The 24757-nt window shown below is 42.8% G+C and overlaps 1 protein-coding gene across 1 annotated transcript in view; it reads left to right on the top strand.

The window, feature by feature from the left end:
• lrrc49 (leucine rich repeat containing 49) overlaps positions 1–24757 on the top strand; it is a 72855-nt gene that overhangs the window by 14665 nt on the left and 33433 nt on the right. Inside the window, exons 4-6 of the mRNA XM_083792160.1 lie at positions 234–377; positions 18192–18253; positions 21892–22039. Of these exons, the coding sequence (XP_083648286.1) occupies positions 234–377; positions 18192–18253; positions 21892–22039 (354 nt within the window). The remainder of the gene's footprint in view (positions 1–233; positions 378–18191; positions 18254–21891; positions 22040–24757) is intronic.

The raw sequence follows: 24757 nt of genomic DNA, 5'->3' as shown, positions 1-24757 counted from the left end.
TACAATCTTACAGCGTAGCACAAAGTGACACACTGAGCTTGTACATCTGCCAACGTATACAAAAATATATAAATAAAGTGGTTAAAACTATTTCTATGCTATATTAACACATGTCGCTGGGTGGGACCTCCTGGAACCCCCTCAATTGCCCCTGGGGTTCCCCGCACCCCACTTTGAGGACCACTGTGCTGGGGTTTCTTGTGGTTTAATACCTTTATGCATCCTCTCTCCAGATCACCAGGATAGAGAGCATCTCTCACCTGTGCAGGCTGCGGGTGTTGAGTCTTGCCGGGAACAGAATATCCAGAGTGGAACACCTGCAGGGCCTGGACTCTCTGGCTGAACTCAACCTGCGACACAACTGCATCTCTATCGTGGTAAGAATCATACCGGTAGTCATTACTGTACCTCTATGTCGGGTAGAAACATTATAACATTATTTCATATCTTAATTGCGGTTAGAGCATATGCCTTTCATGCAGAAGGTTGAGGGTTCGAATCCTAGCCTGGGGTCGACGTCAGCAAGGGCATGCGGTTCCTAACACCAAAATCAAATGGCTCCTGAGGAGGTGCGTCTAAAGCCTGTCAAACGACATACAAGAGTGAAAATAGTATTTTTCCATAGCGATTTACATAGCTGAATTCATTCTTTCTGATTGAGTGGTTAAATGTGTGTCTGTGAGTTCTATTGAACCAATGGAAAGTATTATAAACTAGAAAAAGTGCCCTTCTGGGCACAGGTCTCCACCAGGAGGATGTGTGTGTGTGTTTGTGTGTGACGCAGCTTGGCCTGTTGTAGCGCCACCATGAGGCTGATTTTAAAACTGTCAAGTGGCATTCCAAAGCCTAGTGGGAATATGCATGCACAGTTTCACCACAATCGGACGCTGCGTTGAGTAGTTGTGGTGATTTGTACAAAGCGGGCTACTCCTGAAAAGTTTAGAAGCCAATCGTAGCCAATGAGGGTGGATTATGAGAAATCAAACAAACCCGTCTTGATCACATGACTATGGAGAGCATGTGTACCGATTTGCGTGAAATTTGGATCAAATCTGAAGGAGTAATATTAGAAAATGTGTTTTACATATGTCGGCCTCCTGGTGGTGCTATAAAGAGCAGATGGGAAAAATTCCAGGCAAAGGTTTTTCCTTGGCCTCTAGGGAGTTGGCATACAAAGTTATCCACAGATCCGTGCAGTTAGAGGTAAAACACTTTTCGGCCAGTTATAGCGCCTAGTGGGAATGTGCGTGCACAGAAATCAGACGATGTGTTCATGATTTGCAGCATTTTGTTTGAAACTGAGCACTCCTGTGAACTTTGGAAGCCAATCTTAGCCAATCAGAATGGAGTCTGAGAAATCTGAAAGACCCGTTTCGTTGAATGGCTCTAGAGAGACTGTGTACCAATTTGCGTGATGTTTGGGCAAAATCTGTAGTTGTACTGTCCAAAAACTTGTTTTGCACAAAGCGGCCTCCTGGTGGCACTATAACAGGCCGTTCTGGAAATTTTGGGGCAGAGGTTCATCGTTGGCATCCAGGGAGTGTGTGTGGAAATTTGACATCGACCAGGTTAACCGTGCCGGAGATTAGCTGTTCACAGACGGATGGACGGACACACGGATGGAGCGCAAACAAATACTCTCTCCCCATGCCTTCGGCCTGGTGGAGACAAAGAGCTTGTACCGGAATACTAACTACACCGGATCCATTGGAACACAGGTTACTTTGGCTCATGGTTTTGGCTCAGGAATCTCACTGACACGAGATGTCATTAGCACCTGCACGGAACCCAGAGAAAACACTGTGCCGAGTAATTATAGGCCAGGTGTGCCTGTTTACGACCTTCAAACTAGAGGCCGTAACTCGAGGTACTTAACAGTTCTGAGAATATACAATATTCTAAAAATGTACAAAATGTTAACCAATATAATAATAAATACAAGAAACCGCTTTAGTTTACAGTTTAGCCATTAGAGCAGCTTACATACGCAACTCTACTAACAGACAATAGTCAGTTGCAAAGCCTGGGTGAGTGTGCGTGTCTGCAATGTGCATGTGAATATGAGATGCAGAGTCGGTCTGGTATTTTTGTCCTGCGACACCCCCTAGAAATTGGGCTTAATTTGTCTTTTTTACTTTGGACTGAACTAGGCTGAAGTTGCAAACCATGGGGTAGCAGGAAATTACCTTTTTGTTGAGAGGCAATAGTGACTGGTCAAATCCACCAGACACTCCACCATTTTACTGGCCCCATGCATGGAGAGTAGCCAGGACTACCTTACAATTGTTGGTTACCCACCAGGACAGTAGTAACCGGGCCCATAGGGCAGGAGCCTATTGCCTGTTTGTTTCTGTAGCATGAGGCAGCTGTACAGTACATCCCTTGGACATACCGCTAGTGCAGTCGCAGGGACTTATCCCCAAAACCCATTGATGCTGAGTGCCAAGCAGGGAGGCATTGAGCTCCATTTTTGTATTGTTTGGCATGACATGGCGGCGGAACTGATCTTCCAATCTCAGGGCGGACACTCTTAACTACAAGGCCTACACTGAGCTGGCCCCAGAGAAAGTTTTAGAGTATAGTAGAACAGGGAGGGTAGGGACCACTATACAATTGTTGGTTACCCACCCAAGAGGACAATGGACCAGACCAACGTGCTCAGCTTGCTATTGATTGATTAATTAAACCAGGGTGTGTGCTCAGAGACTGCATCGACCAGCAGCTAGCAGATGTCCTGACAGACATCTTTAACACCGCCATCCTGCATTCACAGCAGTTGCTTCACAGTGCAATGAGTGCATCTACTGTAAACCACCTCCATCCGACCACTGCCAAAAAAGGCTGTATTGTCTGACCTCAATTCCTGACCTTCATCATGTCCAGTTAGTCTCCACACCTTAACTGGAAATCTGCGGTCCTTGTACTGTACATAAGTCTTCATAGACTTCCCTCAGGAGCTATAAAGGCTCAATCTGCTGGGCTGGGAATCAACACCTCCCTCTGTAACTGGATCGTACAGTAGATTTCCTCACTGGCAGACGTACTGTAGTTGTTACGGATCAGCAACAGCAACTCTATCATCTAGTCTAGTCATGCTGAACCCCATCGTGCTCCTGGGCTGGGTGCATAGCTCCCCTGCTTTCCACACTGCACCTCCAGATCCGGTACAAACCATTAAGTTCACGGGATGACACAAGTGGGCCTCATCAGCGACAACAATAGAGCATCCTGCAGAAAGGAGGTGGAACAGCTGTCCGAGACTGGTGCTGAATGTTGACAAAACAAAATATATGATTGTTGACTTGAGTTCAGAGGGTCCCGCCCAGATCACTCCCCACTGAACATCAACGGCTCCATAGTTTTAAAGGGTGAAGTTACAATAGTACACCAAGTTTCTTGGTGTACATATCATGGAGAACTCCTCCTGGAACCACCAACACCAGATATGTGGCCAAGAGAGCCCAGCAGCAGCTTCCTATATGGCGGCCACCCATCATCCTAACCACCACTTTCTACAGAGGAATCATTGAGAGCATCCACATCAGCTGCGTAACCATCTGGTACTGGGCCTGGCTACCACGCCGCTGATCGCCAAGCTCTACACTCACTAGAGACTCATGCAGACAGCTGAGCAAACCATCTCCCTTCCATCCGAGACATTTCCCACATTTTTCTCTGTTCCAAAGGCCTCCAGTGTTGTGGAGGAGCATTCTCGGCTCTCACGTGCATGCTTTTTGTCCCCCTGTCATCCGACAGGATGATCAGAAGCATCCTTACACAGACTACTAGCTGTGCAACATCATCTTTATCTCCACGCTGTCACTGTGTGCTTGTTGAACTGACTGCTGCCCCCATCCACTCATCTTAACTTGGTCCCCTCCTCCCCCTGCACTACTGCTCCCATTCAGACCAATGAGTGCCAGGCTATACTTTATTATTTTCTTTCTATTTATTGCCTATTTTCTGTTATTCATTGTTTTAAGATTAAAGAGAAGTGGTCAAACTAGCAATAGATAAGAAAATCCTAATGATCTCAGATATTTCATAAAAGCAAAGTTTAACCATCTTTGGCATTTTGTTTTAAAATTCAAAATTACTTTTTGTCAGGGCTGATATGGCAGACTTTAGCATCAATTTCTTCAAGCGGTTGACTGTATGGCTGCCAAAACACCATGATTCTACTTTTGTGCAATTGTGCTAATTGTTTATGAAACAACACAGTGCCAGTGTGTGGAGGCTCCTTTCCCGCTGTTTTGCAAATCGCATTAGGACATGGCCTAACAACATTTATAATGTTTTATTTTGCCTTCATCCATGAGTACCACTGTGTATCTATGGTAGTACTTTGGGACCGGGGGTGTAGTACTGTATGTTCTTCTACGGTTAGTAACTATGCGCCTGCGCTCATGCTGTGGGTTCTTCTAGGTACTGTGTCTGTTTTCCTTCTGTTTAAAGTAGCGAGGCAGCTGCAGTACGTCTGATCCGCGGGGTCTCTCTCTCGTACTAATGCACTGTACAGATGTGACGTCTCAGCCCGGTAATGATTCAAACGCTGGCCTGAGATCGTAAACAGTTCAGCTCCTGTGTCAGCATTAATAGGTGAGGATGGTGCTCAGTCAGTGCGTGCTGTTATATCCTGCACAGGAACACTTTGCTCTTTGTGTCCCTAACGCTGCCAATAATAACTTGTAAATGAGTCCAACTGTGCTTTGGTGGACACGCACGCACGCACTTCCACACATATCAATGCAGAATCACCCTGGCATATCAAAGCTGAGGTGTCATCACGGTGCGTCTCATTAAGGTGTAAAAACGTGTCATCTTGTCATCTCCTTGGCATGAGTCTTCGCTTGGTTACTGCCGTGGTACCTGCTTTGTTTTGATATGACATGTACCCGTTTTCTAGCTCTGGTAAAACAAACACATAAATAGAAGCGCTCTGAAAAAGGATCTGAGGAGAAATTTATCTTGTTGCCATTACCCAGGGAGATGTAGCTCATTACCCACAACCCCCTGCCTGCGAGTGGCTCGGCGTAGGAGAAAAGGGATACGTTGAAAAACAGAAATGCACTCCTTGCTTGGTTTGATGGTTTCCATAGTTTTGATGTGATAAACAGAGCTGTGCATGCCTAAACAGCTTCATTTGTATGCAAATCCCCAAGCCCTCTCCTTCTGCCTCACAGAACGTGCGTGGAAAATAAAAACTGTGTCCAAACTTGGGGTTTTATTTATCCATTTATTTATTTCAACCACGGCTTGTTTCATTGAGTGTTTTTTCTTTTCTTTTTTTTTTTGCATATGACTTGCAAATTCGAATATACATTTGTACTATATATATATATATATATATATATACACATTTGTATGCAAAATGTATGCAGTCAGTCATATACCGGTAAAAGGAATAGTCTACAGTAAATTAACTTTTTATAAAATGTAACAGTAGTTCAATATAAACATTGTCTTTCACAGTTGCATGCCTTGCTTGCTCCTGCATAGATGTGCTTGAAAAACACATCTATTTGTAATTATCAGATGTAATGTTTTATTGAATGCAGAGGAGGGGAGATGAGTCTCAGCAGTTTCCTGGTCTGTGTAATTAGAAGGATTTGCTGCCAAGTGCTTTTTGCAGGCACAAACTAAATATACACACTTGCAATTCCTGGTGTCTTAAGGGTTCTGCCGTTTCAGTCAAGGTGGATACAGTCGATTTTTCGAAGGAGATTTAAATCCCATTTGCACTATTTTGAGTGCAGGTAATTTGTGGACACATTTCTGAAATTGAAAATGGGCACAGTAGAGCATGGTGCACTTGATTTTTAGTAGTAGTTCCATCAATTTTCAAATCCTGTGAAGACTTGAATTTGATGACCGGTGGAGTCGACTCAAAGAGTCGCCTATTTTAGACAAATTAGCAAAGTTGTGTTGATAGAAAATAAGTAATAATTTTTGATTATTTTTGAAATATTCTTGTTTTAGGGTTTTGTGTGATGATTAAACTCATAATGATGTTGCAGATAGATGGGTTTGTTCCAGGGTTTGGGCTGAGGCAGAAGGTTATCCAGTACTGGTGATGTCAAGATGGTTCTGCCTATGAAAAGGATATTGTTGCTGTCAGGCAGAAACCTCCATATTTTAACTTTAATTTTGCTTTTTGAATTATACAGAGCTTTGTGTGTCTCTTGCTGGCTGTGTCCCTGGCTGTGTCTAAGCACGAAAATAGTGTTGGTTTTCACCACCAAGTATCACTGTTGTGCAGCCTAACACAATTAACATTAACTGTTTATATGATTTCGGGTGTGACAGTACAGTACAGTAGAGGGACCCCCTGGGGACCCCACACGGTAACTGTCATTTCTCGACCGTTTCGGACGCGGGGTGGCTCGCCGGAACCGAGGCGGCACCCTGGGCACGTTCCTGTTCCGGCTATTTTGGCCATATTACAGGTTACAATACACAAAATACAGTCCAATACAACTCAAATACATCCAACACAATACACTATAAATCAGGATAAATTACAAAGGAACTTTATGCAGAACAACCAGTCAATCATGAGAGGGGAGACCACACACACACACACACACGCCACGCATACAGTACAATTGATGGTTGCATTTCAATCCACAGTTAAGCAGGTAACTTTAAAGAACTCAAATATCATCAAGTCTTAACCAACCCTAGCATCCCTATTCTGGGGTAAACATTCAGTGATGCGTTGTGAGCTTGTAGGACGGCTATATTTGGCAAAGAGCAGCATGTAGTGGGGAAAAAAGGAGTGTTCAATGTACAGAGCCTCAGTGGACCTGCCTTGACTTCAACCCCCCCCCCCCCACACACACACACACACACACACACACACACACACTTGCATTACTATAGGTGAGGACATTTATGAATATAAATTTCTTTTTTTACCTTTTACTTAAAAGACCACTTTTCAACGTATCTTCATATAATGGGTCCTCACTAATAATCATGATAAAATGGCACGATTCTTTTCTACTCTCATAGGTGGGCTGTGGGCAGTTTAGAAACCGTCTTCCAGTGACATCATCATTAGGCAGATTCTTTTTTAAACAAGATTTTTTTACAAAAATGTTTAGATTTTCATTATCGTGAGAACGATGGCTTCCATTTTCGCATGGCTTTTCAGGACTAGAAAGCCTGCAGTTTTATTAGCTTGTATTCCCCATCGATGATGTCACTGGAAGACGGTTTCTGAACTGCCCACAGCCCTCCTATGAGACATAGACCGAGTAGAATAAGATTGCGCCATTTTTTCATGATTATTAGTGAAGATAGGTTGAAAAGTGGTGAAGTGGTCCTTTAAAGGTGCATGGCTGGCACGCAACTAAGTATAGGCCTAAATCATGTTTTACTCGCATTCCAAACCCTAAATATAACCTCTAAATTTAAAATTATAATCCTAACCCCAACCAAATTTTTCTTTTCTAATTGTAAACTGTCTTTTAATGTTCTTTAGCTTTTAGTGTTATTTTTCTTTTTTCTATTAAAGTTGTTTTTAATTTGTTGTTACCTCTGTAAAGCCCCCCCATGTAAAGCGTCTTTGGGTACTCAGAAAAGCGCTATATAAGTTTGAGATATTATTATTTTTTCAACCATAAAACATAAATGTTTCTTGTGAAGTTGTGAAGAGACCAGGAAAATGGTCCTCACAATGTCTATTTCTCAAATTCTACCTACGTTGGGGGATGTATGGTATAACAAACAAACATCCAGACAGGAAGCACACACATTTTAAAAACGGGTGTTGTTTACGGGTGTTGGACAAAAATATACATACAGAAAGAAGGTAGGAATGTCCGTCAGGAATCCTGATGAAGACCCAGAGGGGTCGAAACGTTGAATCCTGAACTTGTATTCCTAATAAACAACTGGGAGCTTAACAGCGGTATGCAGACATCCTACCTTCTTTCAAAACACACACACACACACACACACACACACACACACACACACACACACACACACACACACACACACACACACACACACACACACAAACACATCCTGCCGGTTGATTGACTCTGATCAATTAGGAAGTTTAGAAGAGGAAACCGTATACTGTAAGTGGACTTTTGTGAAGCACTACGTCAGCCCAGCAGTGACGTCACCCAGTGGCCTGGCCTGCTATATTTAGCATCACACAGGGCGATGGAGGCTGCTGCTGTCTCCACACATAGCCACACGCACGCACACACCGAGAGATCCAGACACCGAGACGACAAGTTCTGCTCACTGAACATAAAGCAACTGTGTGGCATGACTTGCACTGTCCCCTAAAATGTCAATATCGGTGGTATTATAACCACTTGAGCACGTTGCATCGCAACACAGTGTGATCTTGTGGCTATTTTCACTGTTTTTCACTGGGATGGATTATTTTGTTTTTGTTATGTTTTCAATTATAATGACATACCCACAAGGTGTGAAAGTGGTTTTGATTATATCGTATGGAACCGTGTTCTGTCAGAGTTATGCACAGTATGTAGCAATTATCTTGGGCACTCAGCATCCACTTGACTGAATTACACCACTAACGTGTTTAATTATATGGCAGACTATTCATTAAGATCAACATGGTTTCCATATTTCCGGAGCAGACAACTTATAATATTAAGTCAGTCTGGGATTATTGTCGGGGGTGGGCCGATGCTGAGAATGTTCAAGTGCGTCTAACTATTCTACTACAGTAAGTGAGGTTGAATTTGGCATAAAGTCAAACCCAGGGTGAAAAATGTCGTTTGATGTTTCCTAGTAAAAAATACGATCTATATATTTTAAATTATGATAGTCAGCTAGTGCAGTGGTTTACAACCAGTGGCCCGGGGACTACCAGTAGTCCTTGAGGTGGTCACCTAGCTAATAATTGATGGAGAGTTGGTAACCAAATAGACCTAAATCTTGAGACTGTAAAATGAAACCATCTGGACCCAGTCCATTTGGTTTCATTTGACGTTCTCAAGAGTAAGATTATTGTTAAACACCGGCATTACTTAATTTACAAGAAGTCTCAAAGTATTGTTAAACACCTGCACTTCTTGATTTACAAGAAATCTACACAATTAGAGAATGTAGAATAATTATTTTGATCAACGTTTGCCAGTTGTCTCTCCTGTGGTAACATCAATACAGCATGGAATTGTGGACAAAGTTTTGGTTCTGAGAGGCTACTGTAAATCTCATCAAATGGTGGTCCGTTGCTCAAATGCAGAATAAATTATGAAAAAGGTTGAAAACCACTGAGCTAGTGTGTTCTCTCTGTACTGAGAACGTTGAAAACCTGAATGTGAGGTACTGTATAAAGCGTGAGGACACGGCAGAGAAGGCTGTGCTAGGATTTGATCTCTAATACATTACTAGCTTAATCTCTTGGCAACCTCTTGTGAAATATAGCAACAAGGTTGATGCAGTTCTTTGGACAATGTTGCCCTGCATTAATCCGTTATTAATCCGTCTGTTTAGACTCCCATTTTGATTTGGCTTAATAGACTATTGAAGAGTGCACCATCTTTCTGGGCTTGGCATACCTTGTCAGCTGTGTGTTTACTGCACACTGATACACCGATTACCTTGTTTATGGTTATAGAAATGTTCATCTAAACAGTAAAAACTAGAAAAAGTGCCCTTCTGGGCACAGGTCTCCACCAGGATAGGAATGTAGGACATTGCAGCTTGCCTTCATCTGGTGGTTGGATAAAAGGGCAACAAAAGTAAACTAGGGAGTTGGCATACAAAGTTATCCACAGATCCGTGCAGTTAGAGGTAAAAACACTTTTCGGCCAGTTATAGCGCCACCTTGAGGCTGAGTTGAAATTGTTCATGTGGCATTTCTTCCTCAGCCTAGTGGGAATGTGCGTGCACAATTTCACGGAAATCATGAGATGTGTTCATGATTGCAGCATTTTGTTTGAAACTGAGCACTCCTGTGAACTTTGGAAGCCAATCTTAACCAATCAGGATGGAGTCTGAGAAATCTGAAAGACCCGTTTCGTTGAATGGCTCTAGAGAGACTGTGTACCAATTTGCGCGATGTTTGGACAAAATCTGTAGGTGTACTGTGCAAAAACTTGTTTTGCACAAAGCGGCCTCCTGGTGGCGCTATAACAGGCCGTTCTGGAAAGTTTGGGGCAGAGGTTCATCGTTGGCATCCAGGGAGTGTGTGTGCAAAATTTGGCATCAACCGGGTTAACGGTGGCCGAGATTAGCTGCTCACGGACACACACACGGACGGACACACGGACGGACGGAGTGCAAAACGTACTCTCCCCCCATGCCTTCGGCCTGGTGGAGACAAAAAGGCAGTCCTGTGTACATCATCCCATTCCGGCCAATTATAATTTGTGTCCTCACTTTTGTCTTCAATGTTTGTGTGTTATACAAACACTCAAAACTGGCCATTTATATTCAATGGCATGTAATGTTTGTGTTGGGATAATGACGTAATATTGGCCATTCATTCTCAATGGCATTTAATGTTTGTGTTAGGACAAATTTTGTGTTTAACGCACCCTCAAAGCTGGACATAGGAGGGGCTAGCACCTCTTAAAGGCGTTGTGAAATAAAAAATATGTTTTTCACACTTTTAGACCTATCCGTGGTCATCATATGCCAAACATGCCAAAAAAATGGGGAAATTCTCATTTCTGTGTGTTTTTATATAAAAAGTCAATAACATATATTCTTAATTACTTCCTGAAAACGAAAACGTGCTGCGTGACAACATGTAGAGACACACATCGATAAAGGCCAATAAAAATGAAGCTCACCCGTTTAATTCCCCATATCTGCGCATCCGTCCAGCACAGCTGGTACTGATTACAGAAATCCTCCGTTTTTATTCCCATTCAAGATAACATCCAGACAGTGTATTCCACACATACAGTAGTGTACACATGTTGTACACAATTATATGGATTTACACACATACTCCCCCCAGAACAATCCATAAAATATCCACATAATCTCTAGTCTAATGTGACAGAGAGATGAGAAGCTGCAATCTTTCAACAGAAAACACAAACTTTTCCGATTACAGAAATGATATTTTACACCCACAGCCAGGGTGTGTTTTAGGGAAGAATTTAATGACGCAAAAGAGAGGACATTAACTTATTCATTCTAACACCCTCTTCAGGAACACCACAAATACTAAGGGTGCCATTTTGAAGATCCGTTTTACAATGGGGTAATACATAAATTGCCCTCGCTCTGCGCACATATCGTATAATGAAAGGCATATCGGCCCGTGTTGAACGCGCACACATATGGCATACGGCGTTCCTGAATATTTTAGCATTGTGGGAGTGTGCATATGTTAATTATTTTCGCTTTGCGCAATTTGCTATTAAGCCCCTTGACCTAAAAACACTCAGCGCATAACGATTAGACGTGGGTCTGACCACCTCATAAAGGTCGCAAAAAGCACCGTTTGATTTTACACTTGAGCGGCTCTTGGAGGCTGCTGGAGTGTTGCCATGTCAGTTTATTATAAGCGGCTTCTTTTTCTGTAAAGTTGCTTGTAAATATTGGTAGTTGTAGCCTACTAGTTGTGGTTGCTTTTCTTGTTTCTAAAGTGGTTATTTGGGCTTTTCTCCTAATGTTGTTTAAACCAGTGATCCTCACACAGCACATTCCCATGTCAAGGATCCCCAGATGAATGCATTTGCCCAACTAAGGACGGCTAATCCAAAAATTAAATTAAAAATTTCCAAGATTACTTTTGAAAATAGCAGATCTATACCAGCTCACAATGCATCACATTCATTCATTAAAACTATGAACTCTGACTGCAGGGGGATATATATAATGATCATTATAACAATGTACAAGAACATATTTAAAACTAGAACTGCACTCTGTCGAGTGCATACTTGCTTGTTGCACACTAGTAGGCCATAAATGGCCAACTAGTGCGCAAGCAGAGCGCGCAAGTCCTTTCGACCGCTGTAAACTGTCAAATCTCAGTATCTCTGTGAAGGATACTGTCCCGCCATTTGATGTTTATGCAAGAAAACGGCAAATCCGTGCCTGGTTTGCTGGGACCAAATGACCACAAATGACCATATTTCTTACGTCATCATTAAGAGCTAGTCACACATATACACACCACGTACTGGTCCCAGCAGATCAGGCACAATTTGCTATTTTATTTTTACTGATTATGTATATCGTATACGTATGACTAGCTCTAAATGATGACGTAAGAAATATATATAGTATATATATAGTATATAGGCATATACTATATACGTATACATATATACTCTATACTCTATACTGTATAAAGTGTGTAGTTGTAAGTTGATTAGCGGTATACTGTGGTTACTTTGCGCCAAAAACCGTGACAGCTGTTCCGCCATTTGATGTTTATGCAAGAAAACAGCAAATCTGTGCCTGGTTTGCTGGGACCAAATGACCACAAATGACCATATTTCTTACGTCATCATTAAGAGCTAGTCATACATATACACACCACGTACTCTGTTTTTTTATTTTAATGTGGTGTCATTAAAATTAATCTGGATATGGCAGACTCACTATCTAGAAAATAAAAACATGGCACTTCATTTAAAATAGGTTACAGACCCCTGTTATATGCACTTATTTTTATAGACCTATTTACTTGTTTCTATGAGACATGGCAACAGCCTCATTTTGCGTCTTTTTTTTGTAAAATGTTGATATTAGAAACGGCCATAATTCTTTCATTTCTCAACCTTAAAAATAAATAAAATTAAAAACATCTCCATAATCCGTGGGAAGTTTGCTTTCATATGCTGTATCACACCCGATTCAAGTCTACTTCAATAAAATGCTAAGAGCGAAGACCATATACCATCGGGGCCACAGGCACAGCATTAAGCAGCAGCATTCAACTCATTCCTTCATGACTTGAATGAAATAAAATATAATAAACGTTATTTTACTGGTGTTTTTCAATAGAAACAAATTATTTTGAGGCATAAAGGTGACAGCATGCAGTGCAATAGGAATAATTAACCCAAATGTGACCATGTCATGTCATGTCTTCTATGGTGCCAGCCTGAAGAAATGTAATACCACGATCCCCAAAGTGCGCATTCCGTATGTGACATCAGCTGACTGGTAAAGAGAATAGTACGGCCATGTTGATTGGGTACGTCTCAAACACTCCTTAAACACACCCATGACTAATTCAAGGCCGTTTTGCGCAATCCACGGGGTGTCGAAAGCGCTTCTTAACATGCCCAAAATTGCAATATGACATACCACACGCCCCCAGCTCATAAAACTGTAATATGATTACCGGTAGTAATATTATTTGAACTGCTTAATGGAGCCCTAAGTATCTCCAGCGTTCCACCAAGCATGACCACAGCACGATACCTGAGAGCATACCTGAGAGAATCCATCACAGGTGTCAGAGATTGCTTGGATACATTTTAGATGACCTAGATTTAAATGGATCTATAATTATGACGTCATTTAATGAGGAGAAGCATTGCACAAGAAGCGGATGACGTTATTGCATTTAATGTGTTGTCCCACTCCTTTATCTGACAGTGATGCCCAGTTCAGTTTCCCAACCTGTCTTGAGCTTATGCAGAGCAGGTCAGTCACTGCTGAATTTAATGATTGTAAAAGAAATAAAGATTCTCATACACTGCAAGAAAATGGTCAAAGCCTCATGCAAGTGTAAATGCTTGAACAGAACAGAAGGTTGAAAGTAGAGCATAATTGTGCAAAACTAACATTTTGCAGGGGAGACTGAGGTTTTAACTTAAAAAATAATAACTCCTGCAAAATACAGCCCTGGGCCGTGGGCCGTGGCTGAGTGGTCCAGGCCGGTAATCCAGCCTGACTGCGTGTAGCAGGCTCGAGTCCCGAGCCCACCGGCCCTTGCCGCATGTCTTCCCCCCATCTCTCTCCCCCTTTCCCTGTCTAAGTACTGTACCCTATCATGTGGCAAAAACGGCAAAAATATACGTGCAATGTACGTGCAGACCAATCGAGTCCTCCAGTATTTTATGTTGTCTTCCCTGAAGTGCCCAGCTATTATTCTCTCTGATTCAAGTTGTCCCTGTTGAGCATTGACGAGTCCTTCTACCTTGGAGTGGCTGCTGTACTGGGCTTGCCTGCTCAACCAGCCACTTCAAATATCAATCAGGCTAGTCTAATGCAATGATTTATGCTTGACACAACCACGTAAAGATTAGGCATAACTGTGAAAGTGGTTTGTGAATGTTTGGAATCCAAAGACCTTCCATGTAGCAAGAATAGGAGATCTAAAAGCTCACAATGTGACTTTGTAGAATGGCTGGTTTGTTAGCCAATCTCCAAGCTATGCGGATGCATTGCATTGTGAATTTGTACATGAGCTATTCTTGGCACCCGACACTATCGTATGACGGAGCATTCATTAATCATTAGAATGTTGAGAACAAGCCTAACCTGCCTGCCTCTATTTTCTTATGTTTGATATCGTACTTTGTAGTCTCTATATGCACAGCAGCTATTGGAAAGAAATTGGGCCCTATCTTACTTTCTTGAGGTCCCCTGGACCAAGTACAGTACCTGGGGTGATAGAGCTTTTCCTTTGGCCAACCCAAACCTGTGGAATGCAATAGTCTCAGAGAAGTCCCTCAAACCCTCAAAACCGCTCTCAAAACCCACCTCTTCAATATGGCTTCTCCCAGCTAACTGCACACCCACCTGTCTCACTGATGCATTGTTGTCTCCACCAGGCCGAAGGTATGGGGAGAGAGTATGTTTTGCACTCTGTCCATCCATCCGTCGGTCTGTGAACAGCTAATCTAACTCTGTCGATGAAATTTCCAGAACGGCCTGTTATAGCGCCACCAGGAGGGCGCTTTGTGCAAAACACGTTTTTGGACAGTACACCTACAGATTTTGTCCAAACATCACGCAAATTGGTACACAGTCTCTCTAGAGCCAGTCATGTGATCAAGACGGGTTTGTTTGATATCTCATAATCCACCCTCATTGGCTATGATTGGCTTCTAAACTTTTCAGGAGTAGCCCGCTTTGTACCCGTTTTGTACAAATCGCCACAACTACTCAATGCAGCGTCCGATTGCGATGAAACTATGCATGCATATTCCAGACAGTTTTCTAATCAGCCTCATGGTGGAGCTACAACAGGCCAAGCCGTGTCTCTCTCACACACACACACACACACACACACACACACACACACCATGTTTATTATTACTCTTAAACATTTTGCTAAACATCACACACTCCTATCCTCCTGGTGGAGACCTGTGCCCAGAAGGGCACTTTTTCTAGTTTACACACAATACATGTGACAACCATACAGAACATACCATATTTTCTTTTGTTGTTTTGTCCTCCTACCCCCATGCATGTAAAGTGTCTTTTGGTACTTAGAAAAGTGCTATGTAAATTTGAGATATTATTATTATTATTATTTATTTAGTGTTATTGACATCCAACTCTTTGAAAGCGTTCCCTTGACAGACTTGGGAAAGCCCCCGTCTGTGTTTAATAAGTGGAGAGAAGTGTTTCCTTTGTTGTTCATGATTTGTGTGACTTTTAATGAGCCTTTTAATGGAGGCTGCTTTCTTATTTGGTCCTATGAGTACATGTGTTAAGTCATGAAGTCAGTGAACTACGAACACTTACCATGATAGGAGGACCACTGGAAACATGTACACTACAGTATATTGATCAATCAGATGCCACCAAGGAAGACTTTGTTAGTCATCAATCAACTCTTCAGTCAGATAACTCACTCACTCAATAGATTGAAACTAATATTTTATTTATAGAATGTACATACAAGTGTGAATATTATATTTTGTCTTCGCGTTCAGGCTCTGCTAAATCTAAAAATACAATAGCAACCCCCCATGGGGAACAGATTAGAACTAATAGGTGGTGCTGCACTGCTGGGGTGGCAGTGGGAGCAAACAGGGTCATACCAATAGACCAGGAGGAAGAGCAGAGAGCTGAGGTGTGTTTAAATAACCCCACACATTGATCAGCTGATTGCCATGTCAGCATATACACATGGCTCACCATGTGCAATAGTGTGTAGAGTGTAATAATAACGCATCCGTATACATCCACATGTGATGTGTGAAACCTCTTAAATTAAGTGTACAGTGTATCTGCCTGAACCAGCTAGCTCACATATGCATCATTTAATCCAAAGAAAAGAGAGAAAAAAATACTCGTACTCTTACAACCTCTAGTCTAGTTATGCTAGTGTGGAATCAATGTAATGAGCAGAGGTTTGGAGATTGAGACGTGGAGATGTCTGTCGTTAGCCCAATGCAAAGGGACTCAATAACATTTAGTTTGTGGGGGAAAAAAATGCTTTTGGAAAAAAAGAATCTGAAATCATGACACTGTTACTCATATAGTCACATTATAAATCACACACCTTGCTGTGAACACTTACAGATTATTTTCTACTGAAGTATGCCTGACAAGGATGCACTGATGATTTTCGTCTGTGTGGAGATATAGCTCCATTCTGTTGGGTCAAAATTATCAGAAAATCACTCTAAATGTACAGTATCTGAATGGATAGATGGGACTCTGGGTAAGTACTATGAAAAATGACTCAGAATGAACTACAAACCTCACTGATTTGAGTAAAGTATAGGATAGGTTGTCCACATTTAGTGACAAAGTTGGACACAGTGTTATACTTGGCCTCGTGACTGATGTTCTAGTCAGACTCCGAGTTCAGTGCTGAGCGAGGGTGCAAGGGTAGCTGTCTTTGTCTATCTTTGCCATGACCCAACCCAATGTAGTTATTTATTCATAACATAGAGCTGGTAATGTATTGAACCTAGACAGCCTGCTGTCCCACTCACCTCTCTGTTACCCCCCTTTATGCCCCCCCCCCCCATAACCACGTCTCTATTGCCACTCTCCCACTTAAACCTATCCGACCTCATGAAAACTACAGTAACCCCTTCTCCTCTCTTCTTCTATCCTCTCCACTCTTCCCTCCCCTTATTCCTTCCCCCATGACTCCTCCTCCTTTCCTTCCTCTCTATAGTTCAGGCCGGGCTAACATGTCATTTGAATGGAGCCTGGCAGGGTATATTGCTGTGGAAGGCAGGCAGGCAAAGAGAGGTGGCGTCTGCAATATGGGCTGATGCTGACGCAGCTCTCTGGGGCTCTACTTCTTGGAGCGACCTCTCTCCCCTTTGCTGCTACGATGGATGTTCAACCAACCTCCCTGGCCCCTGCTACTGCTTAACATGCCATCTTCATTTTCATCTCTTTAGAAGATGGATCTGCTGATGATGTTGCGTATGTACGCGCACGTGTGTGTGTGTGTGTGTGTGTGTGTGTGTGTGTCTGTCTCATCTCATCTCTAACGTTCCAGCCAACTGGCTGCCCTTACAGTCTTCCTCCTGGTAAAAAGCCTCCATTGATTCAGCTGCCACATGAAACAGCCACCACTGGAACAATAGAAAATCAATTCACACTGAATTTACTATTCAGATGTGTTTCTCCCATGCCCTGCCTGTTGGCTCTTTGTTCTTGGGTAGTTAGCTCAGCTAGCTGCTACAGTATCGTGTGTGTGTGTGTGTGTGTGTGTGTGTGTGTGTGTGTGTGTGTGTGTGTGTGTGTGTGTGTGTGTGTGTGTGTGTGTGTGTGTGTGTGTGTGTGTGTGTGTGTGTGTGTGTGTGTGTGTGTGTGTGTGTGTGTGTGTGTGTGTGTGTGTGTGTGTGTGTGTGTGTGTGTGCGCGCGTGTGCGTGTGTGTGTGCTCCTTGCAGCAGGGGGGATCTCTGCATTAGCGCAGAGCTCTGTTTCTCCCCCCCCCCCCCCCCCCCTCTCCACACGCTTCCTCAGTTCTCTCCTCTCTCCTCCACCTCTCCCTCCCCGCCCTTCCCCTCTGCAGACGAAGCAGTAGCGTGCAGCAGCGTGAGCGTGTGTGCGTGCGTGCGGGCGGTGCGCGCATGGCTGGATGGGGCTGTATGCCAGAGCTGGGAGCTGTGCAAGGTGACTGGGAGAAAATGAGAGAGAGATGGGGAGGTCTGAGTCGCTAAGCTCCTGTCCTCCTAACTAATGCCGTCTCCCCTTCCTCATCCTTCTATCTCTTTCTCGCCCCCATCTCCCGCTCCTCTCTCTCTCTCTCTCTCTCTCTTTCTCTCTCTATCCTCTGCTGGTTGTGTAGACCGAGGTGGACCGGCTGCCCTGCTTGCAGCGGCTCTTTCTGAGCTGCAACAGCATCACCAGGTAAGCACTGTGGGCTGCAGACTGACGCTTAACCCCCTCCTCTCCGCAGGGCTGATTCGACAGCACAGGGACGTGCAGCCGGCCTGGCCCCCACGGCGCAGCAATGTCCCCTCCCTTGTTGTCACTGGGCTGGGCTTGGCCTGGCCAACGTGCTGCAGCAGGAAGGGACGCGTGGGTCACAAAGGAGATAGGATCGCTGTCACAGAGACGGTTTTAACCCGCATGGTGACGACACAGCTTAGCTGTTTCTTGGTCAGTAGTTAGCATGCTGTTAGCAGAAGTACCAGGCAGCAGCCGCTGCAGTGGTTTGAGTCATCCAGCCATCCATTCATCCATCCATCCATTCACATTCATCCATGCCTGGCATGGAATGAATAAATGACGCTGGATGAATGAGGGATTCGGAAGTAGAGCAGCGGTTGCTAGGAGAAGGCGTGTGAATGTGTGGTCCATGTTAAGTTGCCTAGCGGAAACATACTTCCCTGCGTGCACATGGACACACACACACACACACACACACACAGTAGCGATAGTTGGCAGTTGGCACATGCAAATACTGTACAGTACACATACTTTTTCTATCTGTGGTTGCTTTCTGATCCAAGTATATTAAGTGGAGTTACAGTATTTGAGTTCCTGTCCCTCCGGCTGCCTCAGTGATGCCATCATCTCTCCATCTCTCTGGGACAGTGTCACTACCAAGGCCAGCCCACTGTGTGTCACCTTGTCCTCACAGTCAGATGGATCTATCTAATGTATGTTGACACATCACACTAACATACTACTCTTAATCCCATACTTTCTGTTACAGTATGCTAAATGACACTATGTGACACTGTGACTAAATGACAGTATGCTAAATGACACATTTCAGATGTGTGTCCTCAACTTTACTTTAAATGTTCTTTCCCCCCCAGAGAGAGATTATTTTACTACAGTGATAAATTAGGGAGCACAATTTTATCTCTGCATTGTCTGACATTTGAGGCTATCATTCCTATAACATACAACAATGGCACCATTTTAGAACCTATGTCTACCTTTTGGACTTCCATACAGTATTTAGGCTAACAGTTTGCATTCTGGAGAGAGAGAGAGAGAGAGGGAGAGAGGGAGAGAGAGAGAGAGAGGGAGAGAGAGGGAGGGAGGGAGATAGGGAGAGAGGGAGGGGGGAGAGGACATGCCTGATTTAGGCAGCTCCAGAGATCATTATCACAAATTAGAACAATGTATTATCACCAACCTCACACAGCGTTCTGTGGCTTTGCATGTCTTTCCTTCCCACATGCTTGCTTCTACAGCAGTGTTTTCCAAGCATACAGTAGGTAGCCCTGGCCCTATATGTTCTTTCTCCATTATGTCTGTCCACAACCAATTTTGTGTTGTGCACCTATTTTTATGGGTCATGAATGAATAGCCTTTTAAAAGCCCCTCACTTCACTTTTAATTATCTTTCCTCCAAAAAGACACAAAAGAAGAAACAAAAACATCTCCCAATTTTGGAATACATTTTCTGAAATGTTCACAATTTTTTTTTAAATAGCAGATCTACAACATCACTTCATATTGCAGCTATTTGCCCTATTTTATTTTTTTAATATAGGGCTTAAAGATAGGGTAAGTGAATTATGTTGTTAAAATAAGGTCAAGGTCAAGTTTGCATATCCCAGTTTGCATATCCCAAATTACAATACAATCTGCAATCTGCAGTAAGTGTTACATTGCTTTATATTCTGATATTACTCATTGGTATCTAGTGTTTGTTCAGTAACATGAGGCTCCTTGTCTCTCCAGCTCTTCATTAAACAAAAAATGCATCTTCTGATCGGGATACCAATTTTATCCAATCAGGAGAGAGAATACAGAAGCGATGACACAAAGAAATAAGCAGACAAAATTGGAACTGGAACACTATACATTAAAGGAGAATTCCATGCTAGAATGCTTTCTTATCTTTCTTACCTTTCTTTGTAGTTGTTACGTCCCCACCAAAGAGGTCCAGTTGTTTTTTTGTGCAAAAACTCCTTATTGGCTATTTTCCCTACCATAAGCCCTCAATGAATTGCATTGCATTGAATGGGAATTGAATGGGGCTATGGGGTGTTATGCTAATTCGCTTATTTCCATCGAAAGAAGTAGTAAAGTGTGCTGCTTGGGATATTATTTACATTATGAAGAGAGGATATATACAAAGAAATTATAATTTTGAGCGATGGAAATAAGCGAATTAGCACAACACCCCATAGCCCCATTCAATTCCCATTCAATTCAATGCAATTCATGTAGGGCTCATGGTAGGGGAAATAGCCAATAAGGAGCTTTTGCACAAAATAACACCTGGACCTCTTTGGTGGGGAGGTAACAACTATAAAGAAAGATAAGAAAGCCTTTTAGTATGGAATTCTCCTTTAAGCTGAAAAATGGGTACTATTCCTCATTGGCTAAAGATTTCCCACCCACTTGAAATGTATTTTCTGTTTATCGAAGAGATCCCCTATAACTGAACAAACACTCTTTAGTCTATAGCAATGATTACTATCAGAATATAGTGTACTTTAACCTTTTAATAAAACACGTTTTGTTTTAACCAAAAAATAGGTCTATTGCTTATAATGCTTACAACTACTTCTTAAGTGGTTTATGCAATGGGTCAGTGGGATCGAGACACCAAATATAATTTTTGAGCCTCCAGCTGAAAACGTTTGGCAACCCCTCTTCGCCTGTGGGATTGCTCTGCTAGGCTGACAACCTGCCATGCCAATTTAGCAGAGCCCTTGTGGTCGAATGCAATCCTGGATTAAAGTTTAGAAACCTACTTGACTCATACGTGTGTGTGTGTGTGTGTGTGTGTGTGTGTGTGTGTGCGTGTGTGTGCGCGCATGTGCGCATCAGAGTTTTAATGTTTAATCATGTTGCACAACATTTTAAGCATGGATTCAATCTAACCCACATTTAATTTAAACCTGATTTCGATTTAACTTTAAACAGGGATTAATTTCAATCAGATTGTTCCAATTCTAGTCTCACTCTTAAACCATAATCCAAGATTGCTGAACCTCAGAGGCAAATCCTCACAGGAATATCAGGGATGGGCTTAACCACTTTTTTTTTTAAACCACGATTTATGAAGAGGGAGGCGATTATGTTTTCACCCTGTGTGCAGCTAATTGCTCAGAAATCGGCGTGAACATATGCATGCACATTATACCCAGTATACTGAGGAAGACTAAATCCACCCCACCTTGTTCAACTCAGCCTCATGATAACTTAAGGGTGTAATGTAACAGTGTGGTTGACGATAATGAAACATGGACGATATTGGTTCATTCAAGGCGATGCTATATGATTCAATGATTTGAAATTGATGCCATAACTAGTACTATTTGTATTTAGCAAATAAAAATAATCTGTGTGTAACGTGTGGATAGTGCAGGTTTCTAGGAAAACAATGTTATTATGGATTTGGCAAATACATGGACATTGCATTTGAGTATACCCTGAAATGTGTGTGTGTGTGTGTGTGTGTGTGTGTGTGTGTGTGTGTGTGTGTGTGTGTGTGTGTGTGTGTGTGTGTGTGTGTGTGTGTGTGTGTGTGTGTGTGTGTGTGTGTGTGTGTGTGTGTGTGTGTGTGTGTGCAGTGTTGACGAGCTAGCCTGCCTTGGAGAGTCCCGTTCCCTTTGTGAGCTCACCCTGGATGGGAACCCTTTAGCCCTGGAGACATGGTACAAGCAGGCCGTCCTGCGCTGTGTGCTTCAACTCAGACAGCTGGACATGAAGCGCATCACGGTAACAACACGCTGTGTGTGTGTGTGTGTGTTGCATGTACAGTATGTGCTGTAGAGTCTAGATAGACTCTACAGCACATACTAAAGGTGCGTTCAGACTTGGATGGTTAGAGCGGCGCGATTACATACAAAGTCATTGCAAAGACGAGAAGTTGCGCGAGCGCCGCGAACGGGCGCGACACGACCTGGTGCAGCACAAACGGAACGAACCGAGGCGAATATTTAAATTCAAGTCTGAACGCACCTTTCGTGTTAAATGACCCCTGAGAGTGTACAAATGGGAACAAATGACAGCTTTCAAATGCCTGCTGGTACTGAGCAACTGCCATGCTGGCAAAGACAATAGAGCGCCGAAGTCCTGACGTCACTCGCTCATCCCCTGGTTCATGGAAGTTTTTCTCTATGGAGAATAACATGGGGTCATCTTAAAATCTTCTCGTATAAGAATTGTGGTCGGGGAGGTGTCTCTGTATCGTTTATACAGTACCGATTCTAGCAAAAATAGAACTAATTCAGCAGCAGTAACATTAGCGGTTTCCCACAGTCAGCTGATTCTTCATATCCATATGAGTGAAACGGCCGGGATGATTTGCTTATTTTTCAATCACAGTTCTTATATGAGGCGATCTAAAATCCCCCTATGGGGATTACAATGCAAATAAAAAGTACATGAACCCGTGGACTTAGCACCCACTGCCCATATTGACGTCAGACTTCGGTGCTCCATAGGGGGTATGCCCGTGACATCATCATCATACCCGGAAGTTATGCAGGAACACCTACTGAGTGGCAAAAAATCTCCTTACTGGCCTTGACAGTCCAAACAGAAAAGTCCTATCTGATTGTATTAAAGGAGCATTCAGTGATTTGGGTGATTTGGAAAACCCCCGGTCCGGCCGGTAACAACATGTGCACACTGCACTGTATGCACTCATTACAGTGGGGGGACACGCAACAGGTCAACAGCACATGCACCAAGGCCCGCCCCCTCTCGATCATGATTGGCGGAAGGTTCCTCTCTATCCTGATTGGATGAAGGCTGGGCCACCTAGCCAAAAACGAAACCTACGGTTTTTTGACCCCCAGGGGTTAACTGGGACAGGGGACAGGGAGGAACTCCTTATATGGTCAGCACACTCTATAGTAGGGAGGATTATCACAACAAAACAAAAAAATAAGTGATATTTGAATTAAGTGAAATCACTGAATATACTTTTAAATGGCGTCATTAAACTCACTTTGACACTCGATTAGATTTCACAACTGACTTTATGCATGTGCTCTATACTACATAATCTGTTCCCAATTTTACACTCACAGAGTTACAAATGGATAAACACTGAGAATCTTACTGTGTATATTATGTTTACAGTATGGATATCATGTTTTTACATGTCATTGTGGTCTGTATCATTGTAATGATTGTGTCTGTCTGTCGGTCGCGCGTGTGTGTGCGTGCGTCTTGACATTTAAATGTAAAACACATAGGAATTTGCTTTGTCAAATGTCAAAGCAAATTCCTATGTGTTTTACACAATGGCAAATAAAGGTATGATGGTATCTGAATAACTTGACCACAGTGCTTAATTTGTACAAGTCATGTTCTCTCATCAAGTTGAAAGCATTGACATTTGACAACTTCAACTACTTTGAAATGAGGGTGAGGCGCAGAGTCCTCTTCAACTAACCGTAGTGAGCGTAATAAAGTGTTTCAATTGTGATGATTTACAAACCTAATTCAGCTTCCTTTCATCCATGGTCCCTTTCCATTGCAGGAAGGGACATTGAGGGGAAAATGGGAAAGTAGAATAATAATAAATAGCCTAAAATAAAAACTGTAATTGTAAATACAAATTGTATTGTATTGTGCATTTGAGGTGACTGAGCACCTTCTAGATTTCCCGGAGAGCAGCAGGCAAGTACCAGAACTCGGCTCCGGAAAGCTCAGGCACAAATTAAGCCCTGCTTGACCATTAAATGCTCAATGGTTGCCTGCCAAATTGGCTGTTATAGCACACAGGCCTACAGGCCATTGAAGCCACATGTCTTACTCGGAAGCACTTGGCTAAATAAATCAAAATTCAACCCTGCTCTGCAAGCATGATGCTATTGTCTTTGCCAGCGAGGCACTTTAGCTCAGTACCAGCAGGCATTTGAAAGCCGTCATGCATGCAAGCGTCCAGGTCTGAGCTTGTACTTCCAAAGAATCTCTATACGTGTACCACACACACCATTGTTAGGTGAAACTAAATTATTTCATTGACTTTTAGATAAACTGATTTTTTACTCAAGTTGCAAAATGTAAAACAAAAACATAACTTTTAATTGTTGGTCCTGTTTGTTTGTTTGTTTGTTTATTTATTTATTTATTTATTCCTTGAGGGGGTTTCAGTGCGTTCCCAGACAAAATTTGATTGATGATGCCCTTATGTGTACGTAACTCTGAAAGTGTACAAATGGAATCAAGTGGTTTCATTTGTACACCCTCAGAATTAGATGGCTGCATTGGAAACTACCTTGCAGGCCAAGTTAAGATCTATATGTCTCTGTCTGCTGTGAAAACTTGCCCCTAACATGCTGCTATGCCACCAGTCATGGCTGAGATCCATCTGTCTGAAGAGTGGCTACTATTTATCAATCATATTTGAATTTAGTACTGCAAATGAACCAGGCTGTGAGGCAGAATTGATAGATGCATCTCTGACTTCATCTGGGAGTA

The sequence above is a fragment of the Protomyctophum parallelum genome (assembly GCF_964188405.1).
Source record: "Protomyctophum parallelum genome assembly, chromosome: 2".
NCBI classification, from domain to species: domain Eukaryota; kingdom Metazoa; phylum Chordata; class Actinopteri; order Myctophiformes; family Myctophidae; genus Protomyctophum; species Protomyctophum parallelum.
The sequence above is the reverse complement of the archived record's forward strand: the minus strand, read 5'-3'. Positions and strand labels throughout refer to the sequence as shown.